Genomic DNA, 22017 nt, shown 5'->3' with positions numbered 1-22017 from the left:
CAACCCCTCAAACAATTCTTCTATGATATTATCAGTGATTGGCTCCAGTTTGAAATTCTGCCTGAACTCCTCCTGTTTGAAATGCCATCTCAGTGTCTCTCTTGAGTTACCACCTGAAGGGGGGATAAACTGCTTGTTACTGGTTGATTTTTATATTTCATGGCTTCTACAGGTTGCATAGTGTGATACAGTATATAGGTACATCTAGGTTTAGAATGATTAGTAAATAGAAATCCAAGTTCTAACATGATAATTACCTGTTTCTTCTCAACAACACTGTATAATTTGTCAAGTTAAATAAGACATATTTAGCTTACTAGGGACGAAGGCATGAAAATCAACATGGCAGAGCCATTCCTCTAAGCAGCTCCAGAAGTTAATTGAGCCTAAAATTGCAGATGTTCTTATGCCTTCACATGCAAAAGCAATTTCTTGTTCAGGAGCGGTGTTTGTGTTTAGCGATCAACACGCTTCTCCAGGGAAAAGGACTCTTTCCAAGTAACTTTATTTAATAACAGGACATTTGAAAAAATTACTTTCCACAGGCCGCTGTCAAAACATGACATTTGCACCAATAGGCTATCATCTCAGCTATGTAGCCAATTACCCAGTTCCCACCACAACAGATGGAGTGTGACAATCAGATGATGTGTCATGTGGGTCCATCTGAATTTCATTAGATGAATCTTTTGCTGAGAGTGAAGCAAAGAATACACTGGATCATTTCTATTTAGTGTGGTCACACCCTAAATAAGATCTTTCTCCTTGTTTTTGTCACTTCTCGCTGAATGTAACGACAGTGAAAATCTCTTATACTGAACTCTGTTTGTTCTTAATTCTTTTTGTTCTGGAACGTGAGCATAGGCATGGGAACTAGCGGTGCGGGGGTTGCTGAGGCACCCCTAGATTTTGCATGGGGTCCCAGATGCCAGCCCTGTGCCCAGGGGCTCTGCTCCTGGCCCCGGCCTGGGTCTCCACACCTACCCCTAGCTGTGGCACCTGCCCCGCCTGCTTAACCCCTGTCCACGTCTCCCCTGCCTTCCGGGAGCCACAGCCCTGCTCCCGGCCCCAGCGCTAGGGGCTAGTAAGTAGAGCTGACAGGTAAGGGGGGCACAGCTCAGCATCCCCACTCTAAAACTGATCCAGCACCACTGAACGTGAGTGATTGAGAGTGTCCCCATGACAGCTGGGAGTGAGTCTCCCAGCCCGGGTACTCAGACTTGTGCTAGTGGGACTCACACTAGTACACTAAAAACATGTGTGTGGACTTGCAGCACCAGCAGAGGCACAAGCTGGCCAGCCAAGCTTGGATGCAGTGGTTAAGGTGGGTTTGAACTCAGGTGGCTCCACTGGGACCACAGCATCCACACAGATATTTTTAGTGCACTATTGACGAGTGCCAGCCCCGACAGCATGAGTCTGTTTACCTAGGCTGTGAGGCCAACTCCCAGCTACACTGTAGACATTAGGATTTGATCCACAGGCCTACCACAAGGCATGCATAAGAGACAGTGTATTTAGACACTGTTGTCCCACTGCAATTCTTATGATTTAAGGATGGGTGAATGTGTGCCTATGCCTGTTACTTCAATTGAAGGAAATGATACTGGGATGGGGACCCGTTTGTTTTTGTTTTGTTTCTGATAGACTCCAAATGTAAGTCTAGATCTCTGAAGTAACAGTGGAGTAGCTTGAGGCAGGCAGATAAGTGAAAGAGACCATTTTATTTTGAATTGATTTCAGTTAAGTACAAATAATGGCACTGAGGCTTAATTAACGAATATTTGTACAGCATCAAACAATTGCTGCTCACCTTCGATCAGTCCGGGACGCCAGCTTTCATTGCCTACCTGTTAGATTTTCAAAGAAGCATCTTTCTACTTCCTCCCAAGTAGGTGGGGCAGCAAAGGAAATGCTCCCCATAAACATCCACAAAGCTACCTTATTATCCACCTTCAAATCCTTCTTTAAAATCTCCTTTGCTGTGATGCCTGTGGAAAAAAATCTTGACGACGGTCATTCAGCTGTTGTGCTGAGACCACTGTCTATCATGCTGACCAATATTGTCTCATTGTTCCCAGTCTGTGTGTAGCCATCTGTTGTCTCTTGTCTTATCCTTAGCTTGCAAGAACCTTGGGGGAGGGACTGTCTTTTCGTTTTGTGTGTACAGCGCCTAGGTCCTAGGCACTACAGTAATACTACTAATAAATAAATATATAAATAACAAAGTGGCTTAGTGACCCACAGACGAAAGACACCATCTAAGGGCATAGATGTCTTTATTAAAAACATTAAAAGGAGCTGGGAGCCTTCCAGAGTCTCTCATCAAGGCCTGATCTATACCATCGGTAAAGCTGATCCAATTTTTTCAAAATTTGATTATTTTTTTCAACATTCAAATTTCAGTGAAAACACATCACATTCCCTCAATCCTCTGCCCCTCTCCCCGTTCACAATTTTTGACCAGCTGTAACTATCACACCTGGGATTTGCTGTATAAAGTGTCCTGCTCTGCACCTCAGCCCCTTTTGTGGGGGATTATTTTAGACATTCATCTCATTTAGATTCTTTCCAACCACTGTTGTATTGATTTCATGGGCTAAACGACTTAAAGGTGTTATTAACGTTTTCACTTTTCAACACTGAAGCAGTATTACAAAGCTTTTTTTAAAAAAACCAAACCACCAGAGGTGTGGTTTTATTTAGTTTTTTGGCAAACATTTAAAAGCACTCATTCACTCATTCTATAGGTGAAAGTTTATTCATGAAACACAAGAAAGAACAAGAAACTAAAACCAAGCATTTATACTGAAACTGAAATTGAGTAATTATGCAAAACAAACTATTAAAACCCATTAAATTGTCTTTTCTTTTAAAGGCAAAAAGTCAGAGTCTCTTATTTTCACTAACAATTTTTTTTGGTTAAAAAGGAAAGAGTTAATTTTACTCTCTCAGTCCTCATGTGTGAAGGTATTCTCTTCTCCTGTTTTTTACAGCCAGATAGATACAGACAGGTGGAGGAGAGAGAGGATAGAAATGGATGGGGAAGGTGAGGGTAAAGGCTTTTGTTGATATTTTTGGAATCCTGGATGGCTGGTCAGTTACAAATTGATTCTTTGGTTGGCACCTGTTGCTTGGTCCCTTGTTCACATTCCAATCAGAGACATTATCTGGTTAGGTCCTTCCTCCTTAGGCAAAGCAGAGTTCTGGCTATCTCATCGTGGTCTGCTGATGCAGTGCAGTTGATTTCAGGATTCAAAGAAAAACGGAGAAAGTGAGAGATAGGGTAGAATAGGGCAGGGACAGATAGTAACACAAAAGGAAAGGAGGTGGAACTGTATCTTATGTGTCTCTGTGGTCCAGGGAATTAGCTATGATGAGATGAGGCATGGATGTCATGATGGCTTTCAGGACCCATAGAGGAAAAACAGTTCCATAACCAAGAACAAGGCCTGCTGACTTGCTGCTCAGGAAGAACATTCTTTGGTTTGGGCTTCTCCCTTTGTCTTTGGAGTCAGGGACATGGAGATGAGATGGGATGACGCAAGAGCTGCCAAGATTTTTCAAAATCTCTTTTTAAGAATCCCCAAAAGGGCAACAACAAATGGGTGGCATAGTTTATCCCCTCATTATTTTTGTCCACAAATTAGGCCTGTTTTGGGTCATTACTCTTTGGGCTTACATCTTCTGCTTTTACCAAGCATGTTTGCAACATTGTCCTTGAACCAGATCAGTAGGCCCTTGTTGCCTGAACTAATTTAGTCTCTCTGGTTTCTTTGCACCTGTTTATAACATTCATTATTAAAAACAACCTATTTTCTACCAACTTTTGTTATGATAGGTTATTATAACATCTTAGGAACTTTCACAGATTGTTTACAGATAAGTTTGCAATTAAAGTAAATTTTTAAGGCCAATTTTACACTACCACACAAGGCCTTGACACAGAGAGGCAGCCACAAGCATGTAAGTTAAAATCAAAAGAGAAAAGAATTGAACAGGAGAGGGGAAGACGTGAACTTATATTGTTTGCAGCTTTGTGTGGTGGGGGACCTTTCAGACCCCCTTCATGTGTGGCCTTGTGGAACATTAACTAAAAAGGATGAAATGACTGCTTCCCTGATGTGTGCACCAGACAGCAAATCAATAGCCAGCAATTTAAAAGGGCATGTGTCAATATCAAGCCCCACACCATTGTTTTCTGATGCTTTTGACATTTGTTCTAAGTACATTTAATGGACTTCTTGCACTGGTATCATATAAACAACTTTTCTGACCCTCCACTAATCTATATAACATGAAGCTTCCTCCTAACATCATTGTGGGGCTTGTGCGTGCGTTTAAGGATATAAGATGAAGACATTCTTAGGAAATGTTTTTTAGAAGCCCCCATTGTTGCTGTAGTCTTATGGCACTAACCATTAAAGACAGCTGAGTGCTGGTTACATGGGCAGAAAGATCAAAAGGCCTAAACAGACCGTGACCTTGACCCAGGTGCCTTATGACCCAGAGAGAGTATTTAAAATAAAAAAGGTAAAAGGTTCCTTAATTTATATACATAGTAGACCTGTCCCATGTCAGAGTAAACTAGATCAAAGAGAAGAGGAAATTAGATATTAAGGACCGAAAGCCAGGTTCTGCTACCCTTACTCACTTTGGGTGAAATCCTGGCCCAATGAGAGTTTTGTCACTGACTTCAACAGGGCTAAGATTATACCCTTTGAGCTGGATTTTAATTTTACAGTTAGCCCTAGGTAAGGGGTGGCATGTAGCTGTCCTACCCCAAGAGTACCCCAGAGAATGAATTATATCTCAGAGAGCCACAATTTCTCCCCTGTTCCCCCTTTGCTCTGGTGAGCAGGAACTTACTTCACCTATTTGGCCAGGGAGTTGGAGGATTTTCCCTCTACTTATTCTTCTCTACCTCTGTCCCACCCACTTCGGAAAAGTTTCAAACATATAAGCCCTGCTTGTTCCAGCCTTGTGACTGATTGTGCCTGTTTCAGCCCTGTGTTGCAATCTCAGAAGGAATGAATACGGGAATAAATGGGCTCTTATTGTGAGTAAGGCAATGGTCCCCAACCTTTCTTGTGGGAATTGCAAATTGCTATTCCCAGAAGACTGTGAGGGGAACATTTCTCGGTGGAATTTCGGCTGTGGGGTGTCCTGTGGGCACACAAAAATGCCCTGGCTGGTGCCAAGGCACCCAGAGGCACTGCATTGGGGACCCCTGGAGTAAGGTCTGTGTCAATTTAGTCAATTAGTACCTTATTCAATGAGTACATACACTGTTTCTATTCAAGGAATAAGGTGCATCTTGGAGTGAGTATAGTTGGCAGAATCCATCCCAGAGAAAAGAAGGTTGCTCTAGAGAATAAGGATGCCTTTGTAGCTAAGATGGTAGCACAGACTGTAGAAGATCTGATTCTGGTAGACATGTCTGAATGCCTCTGTTTATTCATAGATTTCAAGGTCAGAAGAGACAATTTTGATCATCTAGTCTGACCTCCTGTATAACACAGGCCATAGAACTTCCACAAAATACTTCCTAGAGCAGAGGTTCTCAAACTGTGGTCTGTGGACCACCAGTGGTCCGTGAGCTCCATTCAGGTGGTCCGCGGATAGTTCCCTCTAAGATGCGCACCTTGGCGGCCACAAACAACAGAATGAAGGGCCACCCACCTAATTAGTGGTGCTGCACAGGTGTGACTCCACTAATTAGGTGCCTGGACCCTGGAGAACACATACATGTAAGGTGAGGTGGTGGTCTTGGGGGGAATAGAGGGTACGTGGGAGGGGGAAGTGGGGTGAGAAGAGGGTGTGGAGAGAATTGGGATGTGCAGGGCTGTGACGTCCAGAGAAAGAGGCAACTTTCACCAGCTCCAGGGCTGTGGCTGCTGGGGAGAGACAGCCCTCCTTCCCAGCCCAGCTAGGGGGCTGCCGCAGCAGGGGAGACCCTCCTCTTTCCCAGCCCCAGCTATTGGGGGCTGCCATGGCGGGGGAGAGAGGGCACATCCATCACATTAGAAAGGTAAGACTACTGTTATTAAAATATGAGTTGTGTGCTTTTATTTGTAGACCAAAAAAACATTAATTATTAAGGTTTTTTTATATAACACTTTTATCCAAAGTGCTTTACAATAGTTAGCTAATGCTACAAGCAACATTTGGAAAAATCATTAAGTGGTCCGCCGAGACCCTCAGTAATTTTCAAGTGGTCCGTGAAAAAAAAAAGTTTTGGAACTGCTGTGCTGGAGGATATCTTTTAGAAAAACATCCATTCTTGATTTTAAAAAATTGTCATTAACGAAGAATCCTCCACGAACCTTGGTAAATTATTCCAGTTGTTAATTACTCTCACCGTTAAAAATGTATACCCTATTTCCAATCTGAATTTGTCGAGCTTCAATTTCCAGCCACTGAATCATGTTATACCTTTCTCTGCTTGATTGAAGAGCCCATTATTACATATTTGTTCCTCAAACAAATATTTACAGATGGTGATCAAGTCACCCCATAATCTTCTCTTTGTTAAGCTAAATAAATTGAGCTCTTTGAATCTACCACTATAAAGCATGTTTTTTATAAAGCATCTTTTAATCATTCTCAAAGATCTTCTCTGAACCATCACTAATTTATCAACATCCTTCTTGAGTTGTGGGTACCTGAACTGGCGACAGTATTCTGGCAGTGGGCGCTTCAGTGCCAAATGGAGAGTTAAAATAATCTCTGTACTCCTACTCGAGATTCCCCTGTTTATGCATCCCAGGATCTCATTAGTTCTTTTGGCCACACCGTCAGATGGGGAGTTCATGTTCAGCTGATTATCTACCCTGACCCCAAAATCTTTTGTAAGCAGTGTCAGGATGAGCTCCACCCTGACATCTGGTGGTGAGGTGTGGCAAGTTGTGGAAAAGAACTTCAGGGGCCGATCTCATTTGCATAGGCACACCCACCACGCCTAGAATGAGACCATAGCTGCCCAAATGGTCACTTTGGCTGCTGTGGGATCCCCAGTGTCTCTGTTATTGGGGCAGGAAGAATAAATTGTTATTACCCTGATTATGGGAACTGTGCTTGGAACTGTACGTGGCCTTTTGTTATGATGGAGGGATTCACCATCAACTAAGTAGCACTCGCTAGGCAAGGGTCATGGGTTCCAAAACTGCGTGAATAGAGAGAGGCTTGGGCCCCTTGGTGAGGGCCTTACATGCTAATTGCACTTCCTTCTCTCTCCACTGTGGAATATCAGAGCTAATTTTGATTTCATTAGAAGTCTAGTTATAGGCTTCTGAGCTCACTTTGGGCTGACAGTGCACCAGCACTGGGGCTCCCCTACTATAAGCTGAATTCACCTAAGAGCTGAAATCACTGAGTGTTGTGTTAAGTAGTGGGGGAGCCTGAAGATATATTGTGGAGCAGTTTGCGGGACGGCTGGGGAAGCAGTTCGACGTGGAGCAGTGTGTGGATGGCAGGAGCTGCTTGTGGGCCGTGGAGCTGAGCGAAGGAGTTCGTGGGGCGGTGAGCGGAGCGCAGCTGAGTGAAGGAGTTCGTGGGGCGGCTGGCGGAGCGGAGCGCAGCTGAGTGAAGGAGTTTGTGGGGCGGCTGGCGGAGCAGAGCGGAGCGCAGCTGAGCGAAGGAGTTTGTGGGGCGGCTGGCAGAGCGGAGCGCCACTATGGAGCTATGGGGCGGTCAGCTTCAGATCACGTAAGGTGCCTCTTACCCCCGTCCCATTTCCACCCAGGTTGGGAGGTACAGCTCCGCAGATAAACTTTCGAACTCTGGGGCTGCCCTGACCAGGGACAGAGACTTTTTGCCTCTTGGAGGCGCCCAGCGGGGGTGGTATATATTTGTCCCAGGTCACTGGGTGGGGGCTCGAGCCGGTTTGCATTGTGTTATTGGAATGGAACCCCTAGATATTGAACCCGGCCCTTGTTGCTGCCAACTCTGACGGGCAGAAGGGTTACACTTTCTCAGAGTCACAGCTTCCCAGGCTAGAGTCCAACATTAGCTTTCTTCCCACCTGTAAAATAGGGATGATAATACTTCCTTTGGCTATTTAGATGGTAAATTCCTTAGGGCAGGGAATGTATTTATTTTCACAGCACCTAGTGCAACAGAGCTTTGATCTTCCACGGCACCCAAATGAAACCACTCTTGGCTGAGCACTCTGAAACAAAGCTGTCATCCCAGCAAAGGTGGGATTGGTTGACCTACATGATGGTTGAAGTCGGGGTAGGGAAATGCCCTCCCACAGCAAACTTTAAGGTATTTTCCCATTCAGACAATTTTAGTCTGGCCCATCTTTCTCCCAAACATCCTTCAGAAGCTCACTAGGGGTTACTGTGGCCTAAGGCTGCAATAACCCTGTACTTGATCATGCAACGGGGAGGATTTTTGGCATAAGCTCTTTCCCATTCCCCCTCATCCGCTTCATTCAATCTACAACATGAGTTAGTATACACTAGGCCTGACCATCCTCAAAATCATTCCTAGTTGGCCAGAAGGCAACTTAATATCATTTGGTTTGACCTTCTGTGTAACATAGCCATAGAATTTCACTAATAATTCCTGCAGTGGAGCACATCGTTCTTCCCTACTACATAAGTGAACGCTGTCAAGCACACTAACTTGTGGTTGAATTGAATCATAAAGACAACCAGTGTCAATTTAAGGACTCCACGCAAAGATGATATCACTTTCCCTTGCCAACCTGATCCACGAGAAGATTAACTTCAATGTTAAATGGTTGTATCTGACTCCCAATTTGACTCAAAAGAAATCTGGAAATACAGTGATGTTGGATGTGATCCAAAAACCTGAATTCACTTGTGCCCAGGAAATGGGTCAAATTTTCAAGAATTCTCCATTCCATTTGTGTGTATTCCTTTGTTTTTCTTTCCTTTTGTAACCATGTTTTAGGAATATGAATGTTATGATTTGGTTTGGTTTTGCTTCCTTTTATCCTTCCTCCTTTTAATTCATTCCATTTTTTTACTCATCCCACAGTTAGGCTCCTACTCTCTCTCTTCCTTTCCCAGAATGAAGTCTAGGGATAGGGGTGGGCTGCAAAGCCTGAGCTTTAGCCCAAGCAGCAACTTCAAAGCACTATCCACACAACTATTTTTGGAGCCTTGGTGTGAGCTCTGCTAGCCTGAGTCTGCCAGCCGGGCCTGAAAGACTCACTTCCAGGAACTGTGACACACACTTAAGGACCAGAAGGTCTGTGACCAGCTAGCCCTGTTTGAAACCCAGCTGGGAGGGGTCGGGTAGTCCTTATAAAAGATTGAGAGTTCATCTGAAGGCTGGCTCCTGTGACTGGACCTGTAGAAGAGAAAGACAGACACACAGAATCAAAGTCTTCTGGGCCCTGTGGCCTGTGTTGGTCAGTAGAACAGCTTTGGTTTGTGTCACTTTGGAATTTTTTTTTTGTTTTAATTAATAAACTATTCCCTGAAGGAAGGGACTGAAAGAGGTTTGGGTGTGGTCAGGTGTTAGTCCTTTCAGGGCTGGGAAGACATTGAAATCAGTGAAAGTTGCATGGAGCCCCAGACACATGACTGATAACTATCTGAAGTAAAGAAAGGAGAATTGGAATCAAACTAGAGGTGGGTGAACAGCTCAGATAAAATTCATGTTCACATGATCTAGACCAGTTGAAAGAACTGAACATTGTAGATTCTATTTAGAAGAATTTGTCTGTCACCACAATCTAATACCAGTTCAGAAGAGTCCATGCTTCTCCAGGGCTTGTATGATAAGATAATGCTGGCTTCATGAGAAAAAAATGGCTAAGATGTCTATCTAGAGCTCTGAATACAGTAGAACCTCAGAGTTATGAACACCTCAGGAATGGAAGTTGTTCGTAAGTCTGAAATGTTCATAACTCTGAACAAAAAGTTATGGTTGATCTTTCAAAAGTTTACAACTGAACATTGACTTACTACAGCTTTGAAACTTTGCTATGCAGAAGAAAAATGATGCTTTCCTTTTATTTTTTTTAGTAGTTTAAGTTTAACAATTCTGTACTATATTTGCCTTTTTTTCCCCTTGCTGCCACCTGAGTGTGTACTTCCGGTTCTAAATGAGGTGTGTGGTTGACTGGTCAGTTCGTAACTCTGGTGTTCGTAACTCCGAAGTCCTATTGTATATGGAGGAAGGGCCAGCCATTTCCTCAGGCAGGTAGCTGTCTTCTGACATCTACGGTCTAGAATTGAGCTGCAGACATTGCGTGGGCTCAGATGTACACCTTAATATAATGTCTTCATGTAATATTCTGCATTGTGGGGCATTTCAATTTTATTTTCACAAAATTTTGCAGTTAGAAAACAAAAAGTGAACTTCTGATCCAAGATGTCTTTGCATCTGATCCTTCTGAATGAAAACAATCAGTCAAAATGACTCTGGATTTTTACCTAGGTAGTGATGCAAGGCTATTTTGTCCTAGAGGACTTAATTATTTTACTGGAGATAAGCAAGTGAGTATCAGGATAATAATAATTATTTTTTACTAAGGGATTGCTTAATTTCCAAAAGAAAAATTCTCCAGAAATGGAAGTCAGTGAAGGGGATAAACATCATAAGCCAAATTTTCAAATGCTCAAGGAACAGGTGAGTCAGGCCAAATGTATATGTACGGGTTACACAAGCAGAAGCTTGCATTTACATGCACAAATGACTAGATTTTCACACCCATACATGGGATTCAGCAGATCTAGCACATACATTTTACATTTTGTGAAGCTCATCAACTGCATAAGCCTTTGGAAAATGGACTTGCACTCAGTTTTAAGTGTTAATTTAATTTTAATTAATTTTAAGTGTTTTTGTTAATATAAAAAATCCAACTAAATTGGAAGGTATAAAAATCTGAATTCTAGTCAGGTTTTCTAGAGTTTATTTTTATTCTGATACATTAGCTTTCCGTTCTGTAAAATTGTGACTTTCATACATATTTGCTAAACAGATGTATTGTGAGATTTAAGTACATAACTCTCAACTCATCAAAATACTTAAGCACCTGCTTAAACTTAAACATGTGCTTTTTATTTCCTTAATTGGAATAGTTTCCTGGATCAGACCTTAAAGTCTGTAGAGCTGATCTAGCTCCCATTGAAGTTAATAGCCAATCTCCCACAGACTTCAATGGGGCAGGACTGAATCATATGAGGCTGATTTTTCAGAGATATTGTGCCCCCAACAACTCAAGTTGAAGACAGTCAGCATGTGGGGGGCTTAGCATCTCTGAAAACTCATGTCCGGTGTGAAAGCCAAGGCATTAGTTAGAACAATAGTTCTTCCTCTTCACTGGAGCTGGTCAATTTTTTTTTTTAATGGAAAAATTTTCTGACAAACAATGCCCTTTTCAGAAAACTGAAATTTTCAGTGAGAAGATCTCAGTTTTGACAAAACAAACACCCACAGCCCCACTTCCCATCAGGGTCTCTGGCTGCCTGCCTTGAAGGCTCTTGTCAATTTTACTTTCTGTCAGTGAAATTGACAAAAGCTTTCCTAGTGGGCTGTTCCTGACTTCCCCACAAGTTCTGAGAACGCAGAGGCAGCGAGTTGGCAAAGTTGGAAGGAAGGCTGAGAGTCTGAGAATTGCCTGTCTATGCTTCTTTGCCCTGGAGCTTAGGTGGGGAGGCTGGGAGTCAGAGCAGCCAGGCTGCAGGCTCTTGTCAATGTCACTTGTGAATTTGACAAACCTTCTCTGCAGGAAACTAGGAAGCCAAAAAAATCACTTTTGGATTGCCTGTAACTGACCTTTATCTTGAAGACCCTTCCTGCAAAATATGTCACATTTTTGACATTTTGTCCTGGTTTGGGATGAAATTATTTTCAAAAACATGATTTTTTTTTGGGGGGGGGGGGTCAGGGGGATCAGGGATTTCCATTTTCCAGCTCTCTACTTTCTATGTTAAGATGATGATCCAATGTGGACAACATGACATACATTGGAGATAGATAATTTATGCTGAATAAAGTTAATGAAATATTACTGAGTAAAGAATATCACTCTGCTGTGACATTGCACTCCATATGTTTTATGAAAATATGCTTGTGAATATGATGTAACTGGAATATGCTTTATGCAAAAGATCTCTTGTAAGGTATTGTTACAAATCTCAATCTACTGAGTGTGTTCATCCTATTTGTTTGCATGCATTATTTCTATGTCTGGAGTTAGGAGAATAAGATATAATCTTGTATTACTGATGTAGACATATCTAGTGGAAGCCATTAAGGGTGCTTCAGAGTCAATGAACTGTAAATGGCTCTGTTTACTTGCAAACCTTCCTGTGTACCTGTGGGCTAGCCCAGGGAGAATGGAGGCTGGGGTCTCACAGGACATGTGACCATGTCACATGATACTGGAATCCATCTAAATCCTTGTACTTTTCCACTGATGAGACGGGGGTGGGGACAAGCACAGACAAAAGATTCCAGCCTTGTGCCAAACCTATAAAGGGGGTGGAGCAGGACAAAAGTGGCTGCCAGTCATGAGAAAACCCCCGATTACCACCTGGAACAAGGATTGTACCAGGGAAAAGAATTAGGCCCACACTAGGAAGTCTAGTCTGTGAAAGAAGCTTATAGGAACATCTTTGAGGGAGAGATATTACCTGTAATAAGTTTCTTCATGTATTAGGCTTAGACTTGAGTGTTTTTGCTTTATTTTGCTTGGTGACTTACTTTGCTCTGTTATTATTTGAAACCACTTAAATCCTACTTTTTATACTTAATAAAATCACTTTTGTTTATTAATAAACACAGAGTGATTAATTTCCAATTAAGGAAATATCTGTGCATCTCTCTCTATCAGTGTTATAGAGGGCGGACAATTTATGAATTTACCCTGTATAAGCTTTATACAAAGTGAAACAGATTTATTTGGTGTTTGGATCCCATTGGGAACTGGGTGTCTGGGTGCTGGAGAATGGTAACCTGCTGAGCTGTTTTCAGTTAAGTCTGCAGCTGGGTCTGTGTTAACCTGGGTCTGTGTTGCAGCGGGCTAGCATGTCTGACTCGACAAGGCAGGGTTCTGGAGTCCCAAGGTGGCAGGGGGGATTATTTTTGGAACTGGAAATCAGAGGTAATTTCAGCAGATCAGGTGATCTCTGTGACCAAACCCATCACATATGCTTTTTGCCATACAATATACCATTTGAATTTCAATCATCAATAATGCCACCATGGATACTCCAGTAGTCTGTTTCATTAAAGAGTGGAAATGTAAAAAAATCAACAATGATGCCTTTGGGAAAAGTGGTAGCTTATATGTGTTGTCAGCCTCAAGCCTTAGAATGAAGGTTCAACTCTGAACTTTAACCTATTTGCTAGACTCAGATGCACTGCATTAGGGCCCATAAATACATGCACATATTTCACACAAGACATTTCCCCCATCCCTCCACTTTATGCACTCAGATTGGAGGATCAAATTTGGCCCTTAGTTTTGAAGTGAAAATTTGTTGGGTATTGCAGAATATAGATAATCATGTAATAATTCTGCAATTACACTGTAATTATTGACCATGTAAATGAATGGCAAATACTGTACACTTCTACATAATCAAGTGATAATTATGTTCTTTTATTTGTCTTCTAAATGAAAGCGTCGTCAAGAGCCTGAAACAGGTAATTAAATTTTTACTTATCTGGTTCTATCAAAATTTGTAAAATTACACATTAATCATGCAGAAACATGAAATTATATCCAGGATACACTGGGAAAATAACAGAGGTTATATAGGTTATTTTATATATGCAAGAGGGAATTCTTCAGTGAAGCCCTTGCGAGTTTGCAGACCAAATTCTCATCTGGTGTAAATCAGTGCCTCTTCACTGACTTCAGCTACACCATTTTATAACAACTGAGGTTCTTGTCCTGGATACATATCTGAATCCAAATTATCCCAACTCAAAATAGCAGTGGTGCAGGCCCACTCATCTGGCTATTCTTCCCCATCCTCAACAGATAACTATCTGGCATCAAAATAACACTTCTCCCTTCCTCCTCCTGAATCCAGTGTCCTGACTTTCCCTATATTGTACTCTAATTCATACCCTTTTATTCTTTGGTGCAGAGATTTTTTTCCCCCTCACTCTGAGCTGTTGCACCACCATGCAGCACTTCTTTGTGCTTCCCTTATTCAAGCATTGCTCACCCAATGGAATTGCATGAGTCATAAAATCAGAGTTCAAGGGCCAGAGAAACATGACTTGAGAGACAGGAAATGAACATAAGGGTTTAATATTTTGCAGTTCCCAAGGGAAGGCAAAAATCGTAGCCAATCTAGGAGAAAGACAATTTTCTGTGGAACTCATGGCCAGGGGATGTGAAGGCCAAAACTATAACTGGATTCAAAAAAGAATTAGATAAGTTCATGGAGGATAGGTCCATCAATAGCGCTTAGCCAAGATGGTCAGGGATGTAACCCCATGCTCTGAGTGTCCCTAGGCCTCTGGCAGCCAGAAACTGGGACTGGATGACTGGGGCTGGTTCACTCGATAATTGCCCTGTTCTGATCATTCCCTCTGAAGCATCTGGCATTAGCCACTGTTGGAAGACAGGATACTGAGCTAGATGGACCATTCATCTGACCCAATATGGCCGTTCTTATGTTCTATTAATTGAGTAGGGAAAGACGACAAAAGGATAAAATTGGGAAAGTGTTTTTTTCCCCCAAAATACCTGGATGGTGTGCTAAGTTTGAATTAATAAGGGATTTAGCGACAGGTGGGAGCTAAAACAGCACTGAGCATGTACTGTATGGCATTTCTTATGTAAGCCTATCTAAGGAATTCAGGTTTGATTCAGACAGTGAGGCTGAGCTTCAAACCATTGTGGATTATTTTTTAAATAAAATTGTATCCAGCCTTGGTTTTCTTGGGTTTTTTTTCCTCAATAGAAAGCAATATCCTTCAAATCTGCACATTACAAGGGATGGGTGCACAATCAAGCATGCAGTGTGGGTGAAATTCACCTTTTTGTGAAGGGCCAGCACAAGGTCTGTGGATCACATAAAGAGAGCTAGGCAAAATTGTTTTCATACTAATTGTCTGTTCAATGGAAAATGTAGTTTTGGTCAATCCGCAGATTTGACATATATGGTTTGAGCAAGTCGCAAAGCAATCAGCAGTAGCTGGTGTTGGTGGCAGCAAATGCAGTGAAGCTGCTGGTGTCTCTTTCCCTCATTTTAACCTTCTAGGAGGGCACTCACCTGGGATGTGGGAAACCCAAGTTTGAATCCCTACTCCAGAGCAGAGCTGAAATGGACTCTTCTGATTCACTGAAAATTCTGGAAATTTTCAGATTTAGTTCAATCCAAACCTAATTCTTCATATTATTATTTTTGGAATTGCCACCTAATTTAAAAATCAATTACTCACCCAGCTCTGCAAAAAAAAAACCCTATTTTGATGAAGGGCATATGTGGGAATTAAGTGGCCCAAAGACATTGTGCTGGCCTTCTGCACAGGAAAGAATTTCAATAGGAAAAGACAGGCTAGAAACTGTATTTATAAAAACTGCTGACACAGACAAAATCTCTAACTGCACAAGAACTCATGAAATACATTAGCCTGCCCTCAACATTCAAAGTTCTGAACTGAGAAGTGCATGCAACGTCTAATATCAGTACATGACACACAGAGTACAAAAGATGCTGAGTTGTGTTAATAAATTATTAAAAAGTTAAGATATCTTGTTTGCTGTAAATCTGAGTTTCCATCAGAACGCATGTATCTGAGCTCCACGTTACACTTGAAGCATCCCAAGTATTCTATATAATGTTGAGTGATAAAATATATTGTCAGCCAAGACAGATACCTGCAAACACAAACCCTCTTCATAAAGTCCAGAGTTCACAAGTCTTTAAAAAACAAACAATTTGTGGTGTTCAGGAAATGTTGCTCTCCAAAGTCATATTTACAATCTTATCACCATAGTTTTCTAGTCATTTTGAAAACCAGATGACTGGCAGACACTTGAGGGTGATGGGAGGACCCTAATGAACACCAAAGTATAGGAAAGGAAAAGAACATAGTTGAAATTCTTTTAGATTTATGCCATCTAAATGTCATCTTTTCATTCATCATTTAAGACTTAAGTCCAGGATCTGAGTGAACTTTGTGTTGCTTAGCTAGCACTGTACATAGTTCCCCTTAAATACATTTAGTCAGGTTTCAGGGTAAATTTTCAAACATTCCTAAGTGACTTAGGGGCCAGATCCTCAAAAGTATTAGGCATCTAACTCCCACCAATTTCAATGGTAGTTAGGTCCTAAATATCTGAAGATCTAGTCTCCAGAAGCCTAAGAGCTTGTCTACCACAGGGAGTTATTCCAATAAACCTATTCCTAATTAATTATTCCTTATTAACTCCATGTATGGAAGCTCTCATTCTGGACTGAGAAATTCCAAACATGGTATTAAATCAGGAACAATTCTCTTTAAATTCTCATTTACCCTATTCCAGATTAGCTTTTGACTCTAAATCTTGCTGAAAGTCAATGTGACTGAGATTGCTAGAGTATGTCTGCACTGCAATTAAACACCCACAGCTGGCCCATGTCAGCTGATTTGTGTTCAAGGGGCTTAGGCTAAGGGGCTGTTTAATTGCGAGGTATATGTTTGGGCTCCAGCCCGAGCCCAAACCTGAATGTCTAAATTACAATTAAACAGCCCCTTAGCTGACATGGGCCAGCCATTGGGTTTTAATTGCAGTGTAGACATAAATCTATGTACCTCAGTCACTTCTGAAAATGGTACTTAAGTGCTTTTGAAAATTTTACCCTTTGTGATCTGTGGTAATGAAATTTAAATATACAATGTAAAAAGTATTTGCTTTTTATATCTGCTCTACAGTATCATAAAACTACATTTTAACCAATTATGTGCCTTATCCTACACCCTGTTACTCCAGTTGAATAAAGCTAGTGTAATGGAGCAGAGAATCAAGTTGTCTGTCTAAGTTGGTCTATCCCTTATGTCCACATTCCTAAAAGATTAGTCAGATGTAGAGATGGACCCAGAGAGATTAGGGGGTTTCAGATCAGGAATTTTGGTTCAGGCCAATCTCCCATCAGAATACTTTTGTCTCAATGAAGCTCAGTCTTACAAAACACTAAGCACTCAGGCCCCAATCCAGCAAAATTCTTTAGCATGTGTGTAACTGGAAGCACATGGGATTATTTACATGCTAAAGTATGTGTGTCAGTTTGAGCACATGTGTAGTCCCTTGTGTTCACAGTTACACACATGCTAAAGTGCTTTGTTGGATTGGGGCCAGAGTGGTCAACACCTTCAGGTCCGAGATGATACGGACATGTCTATACCACAGCCTCGCAGCCTGAATAGACAGATTGCTGTAGTGGGGCTCAAGCTAACGCACTAAGAACAGTGGATATCGATGTTTGGGCTGCAGCTGGGGCTCTCAAGCCTAGGGGGTCGGGCAGGCTTTAGAGCCTGGGCTGCAACCCGAGCTGCAACATCCACACTACTGTTTTTGGAGAGCTAGCTCAAGCCTTACTAGTACAAGTCTGTCTACCCAGGCTGGGAGGCTCACTTCCAGCTGCAGTGTAGACATACCCTATGATAACAAGAGTATTAAAAGGATAAATATCCCCCAAAGACGGTTATTTTTATATTGCTCTTTGTCATGTTCACGATGGTCTCCAGCTATGTTGACAACAGTATCATGTCTCCTAAAGCCGTTTCAGAGTCCTGACTATGAGTCGAGCTGATTCCAGTGTCAGAGTCCGTATCATTTATGTCTAAATTAGTCACTTTACGAACAAAGTCTGGCATTGCGACACACTTGCTGGTAACCTCGCTGCCTTTGGCTTGCTCTTTGCTAGCTGGACATCTGGATTCAGTTTTGTCTTTGATATGCAGTGAATTAAATTCTTCTGCAAGGAGTTCATATTCTTTTTCCTTCTTTTGCAGCAGCAAGTCCCTGTAGGTAAGCTCTTTCTGAATGCAGCTCAAGTGAGAGTGGATTCTCAAGCCATCTTTCGTACTTTTTTCCAACTCATATGTGACACTTTCTAAATTTGAGGATTCTAGTTGGCCATTTAAAGTCTCTGCCATGCATTTACCATCTCCATTTGTTTCAGTGCATGCACATTTTACCTCTTTTTCAATTTCAGCACAGAGCTTTTCAATTAATAGTTTGTGATGTTTCAGTCCTTCTTCCATCTGCAAAATTCCATCACTTTTGCTCAAGTATTCATGCATCTGATGTTGACCATGTGGCACATTTGTTTGTTGCTCAGCATCATTTGGAATGGCCGTTAAATAAGAATCCTGCACATAATTTTCTCCATCATTTTCTACCTGAACTAGGTGGAATTTGGCTTCACATGTTTCAATTTCCATATCCAATTCCTTCATTCGGTTTACTTGCTGATGAATGGTATGATCTTGGGAAATGATCAGATGAATCAATGTCTCCATATTGTCTCGGTCTTGCAGAGTATTGTCCTGTTTAAGTTTGGCCAGTTTCCGGAAAGTCTTTCTAACAATCCTCTTTTGCTTATCCACTGGCAACATCTTCATGTAATTCACTGGGCTGAGCTCCCATTGTCTTCCTATGTTTTGTACTATCTTTGCTTCCGCTGTCCTCCACAATGGAAATGAGAGGAAAGCATCTGACTTCACCAGAACAAAGTGCAAATTGGGTTGCTCTTCTCCCCAGGCCTTCCAAAGTCTCAGCATTTTTGTCAGCGGGGGAAGGACCCGCTCAGAGCCTCTCCATTTTTCTATGATACAATAATCATGAGGTTGTCCAAAAAGAAACCTTTTTTCTCCAAATGTAGCTTCATGTTCCTCTAGTAGAGCTTGGATCACTTCAGCACAGGTTGTGCGCTTTGTCAGTCCGCACACAATCTTCTCCTCCTGGCATACCCAAACCACTATCTCCCTTTCATCAGAAGCCATGTTCTTGTCTGGAGATCTAGAATAAGGAAACATCAAATATGAGTTATGTCAGTGGCATGCAGTGTGTAAATCAAAATGACAATCCATTTATTCTTGATATAAACTGCCAAATGGTGGGTAAAATTCCCATACCTTTAACAAAAATATACAAAAATCCTAAAATGTAAATTAAGAGAACACCGGCCTTGCCTGCTTCTCTCTCACTGGACCAAAAGGAAAAAAAAAAAAAATACCAACCTACTTGAATTTTAGCCAAACTACAAATCCAAATCTCTTTTTTCAGATACTTATATATTAATTTTAAAACCCTGGCCCACCCTTTCTCTGAACTCCTGGGTGAAATTCACTTAAAGAGCAGAAGTATAGATTCATATAAAGTGCTATTCTAATTGTATTATGCTCCCAGATGAATCAAGGAATACTGGGAATCTCAGAAGAAAGTCTTTTCTCACAAGATAGCAGTATAATTTATAAAATAATACACGTTCAGAAGCTTGGGATAAATGTCCAGATTTTTTTGAATGAATCACCAAGAATCATCTGAACCCTACAGGAGATAAAATAATAAGAAATATTGTGATGCTGAGGCAAATCTGGTATGGTGCAGTTCCTTTGCCCCACATCATCATAGCGTTGCCAACTCTCATTAATTTTATTGAAAGTCTTGGTGATATACAGTGTTTTTTCTTAAATCCCCAGATCCTGTATTCAAATGATTATGGGAGAATCTCAGCTTTCATTAAAAAAATAAAATAATAAATCTAGCTCTTGTAGTTGTGGAGAAAAGCATCAAAATGTGACCTGAGTGAATGTTAAGGGGTCCAAAACCAATAAGCAAATAAAAAGAACCCCAAGCTTATTTAAAACAGAAAAACCCAACTCCCCCCCACAATGTTTTAATAAGCAGGATATAACACTAATGAATCCAGATTAGGCTCTAATCCTGCCCCCCAAAAAAGAAAACCCCACCAAAAACCCCACTCATAAGTTTTACACCCATTTTGTGATTTTTGAGGGAGTGACTTATGATTTCCAACTGCTTGAGGTCGGTAATACTCTACATCACCAGCAGAGATGTGGCATCTCGGAAGGATTATAGCCATTGATGCAGAGCTGTCATAGAGGCATCTACAGCTCCACTCCTTCCTGCTGCCAGCGCAGGCGATGCAGTGAAGAGGAATGCCCAGAACACGGCTCCATTGAGCAGATGTCCAGGATTAATTTCCTTAAACTGCTTCAGTTTATATCTGAGGAGTGGCCCCAGAGAATGGGAAGAGAGCCCCCATGCAGCCTGGCCATACCCCAGGACCTGGCCCATTGTTTAGCTCTAGACACATCCTCTGAGCACAATACATTACGGTGAATCTCTGTAGATTCAAATGAACGAGCTTTAATCCACTTCCATGTAGAAAGCTTGAAAAATGCAGGGATAATGGAAATGTGGTCGACATAGAAAGTATTTGATGCTACAATAGTTAGCATCTGAGACTGAGTCACAGTGTTTTTCTAGGCTCATGTGCCATAGCAGGATTAGCGCCTAAGCTGGATTCATTAGTGTTACATCCTGCTTATTAAAACATTCCTGCTGGTTTCATTTTTTAAATTATTACCCTGTTTGGGAGATTAAATGTAATCCAAAAACTTGAATTGTGATTGACTCAGCTCTGTATGGAGGCAAGATTCCTCAAGAGACTGGGGTTAGTAACGGACTACTTATATAACATATAGTAAATATTTTATTACTGTTATATAGTACACGAGAACTCGGTTCAAATGCAGTGTTACTCTTCTCTTAGGACATTCCTGTGTAAAATTCATACTTCGCTAAATAAGTCACAGGTTCTTATTCCAACAGGCCCCGTTTAAAAGGTCAGTGATTTACTGTAATTAATTTAAGCAAATCAGAGTTTCCAACAGATTACTGAAGCACATAGTGGGCAGTAAAAATCCCAGATAGCAAAGATCAAAAAACACAACACAACAGGAAAACATTAGATCAATTGACATTACTGCTGAATGTGTCACAAGCCACAAAGTCAATATCTGTCATATTTTAGTAAATTTACACAGCACAGGATATCATAAAAAATGTTTTTACTTGTTGACAGATTAGTAGTTAAATGACACTAACAGGAATAGACTATTGCAATAGAGTTCAGCTACAATAATCAACAAACAATGTTTGCTTTAAGCTACGGTATGCACAAAGTAAAATGCAGAATGGAATATCGAGTTACTGTAGAAGCTAAGAGTCAAGTAAAGGTTATACAAATGAATATAATCGTTATCAAATGTACCTGATAGTTGCTCAAATAACTATACCAGCTGCTAATAAAGAAATAAGTGAAAGAGAAATCAAATGTAATTTATCAGTCTATGATATTCAAAGTGGAAAAAAGCTGATAGACAAACAAAAATGAAATAAGTGCAAACACATATAGGTGTAAGAAACAATATACTGGTATCTGGCTGAGGTAATTACTTTACAGGATCTGCCTCTGTTTCTTATAACACCACATCAGGTATCAGTATTGCACAGTAGAGCATCACCTTCCTCATTTAGTTGCACTTATAGAATCATAGAAACATAGGGCTGGAAGGGACCTCAAGAGGTGATGTAGTTCATCCAACTGCTCTGAGGCAGGACTAAATAAACCTAAACCACATCTTACAGATGTTTATCTAATCTGTTCTTAAACACCTCCAGTGATAGCGATTCACAATCTCCCTCGGAAGCCTATTACAGAGCTTAACTATCCTTAGAGCTAGAAATTTTTTCCTAATATCTAACCTGCATGTCCTTCTTCTCCATGTCCATTGGAGGTAGGACAACATGTGATCACAGTCGTCTCTGTAACATCCAATAACATATTTGGAGACTTACCAGGTTCCCCCTCAGTCTTCTTTTCTCAACACAAAACATGCCCACTTCTTTCAACCTTTTCTCAGAAGTCAGGTTTTCTAAACCTTTTATCCTTTTGCTTGCTCTCCTCTGGACTCTCTCCAGCTGTCCCCCCTCCCTTTTTTTTTTTTTTTTTAAATTAAGTGTAACACCCAAAACTGGACATAGTACTC

The 22017-nt window shown here is 41.2% G+C and overlaps 1 protein-coding gene across 4 annotated transcripts in view; it reads right to left on the bottom strand.

The window, feature by feature from the left end:
• Window positions 1-13596: 13596 nt before the first annotated feature.
• The window catches only part of RASSF9 (Ras association domain family member 9), a 33935-nt gene continuing 25514 nt past the window's right edge, over window positions 13597-22017 (bottom strand). For all 4 annotated transcript variants that reach the window (XM_073327609.1, XM_073327610.1, XM_073327611.1 and 1 more), the window contains exon 2: window positions 13597-18958. In XM_073327609.1, the coding sequence (XP_073183710.1) occupies window positions 17683-18958 (1276 nt within the window). In that variant the 3' untranslated portion in view covers window positions 13597-17682. The remainder of the gene's footprint in view (window positions 18959-22017) is intronic.

Source organism: Lepidochelys kempii, chromosome 1 (genome assembly GCF_965140265.1).
Source record: "Lepidochelys kempii isolate rLepKem1 chromosome 1, rLepKem1.hap2, whole genome shotgun sequence".
NCBI lineage: Eukaryota > Metazoa > Chordata > Testudines > Cheloniidae > Lepidochelys > Lepidochelys kempii.
Note: the sequence above shows the minus strand (reverse complement) of the source record. Positions and strands in the feature narration are given on the sequence as shown.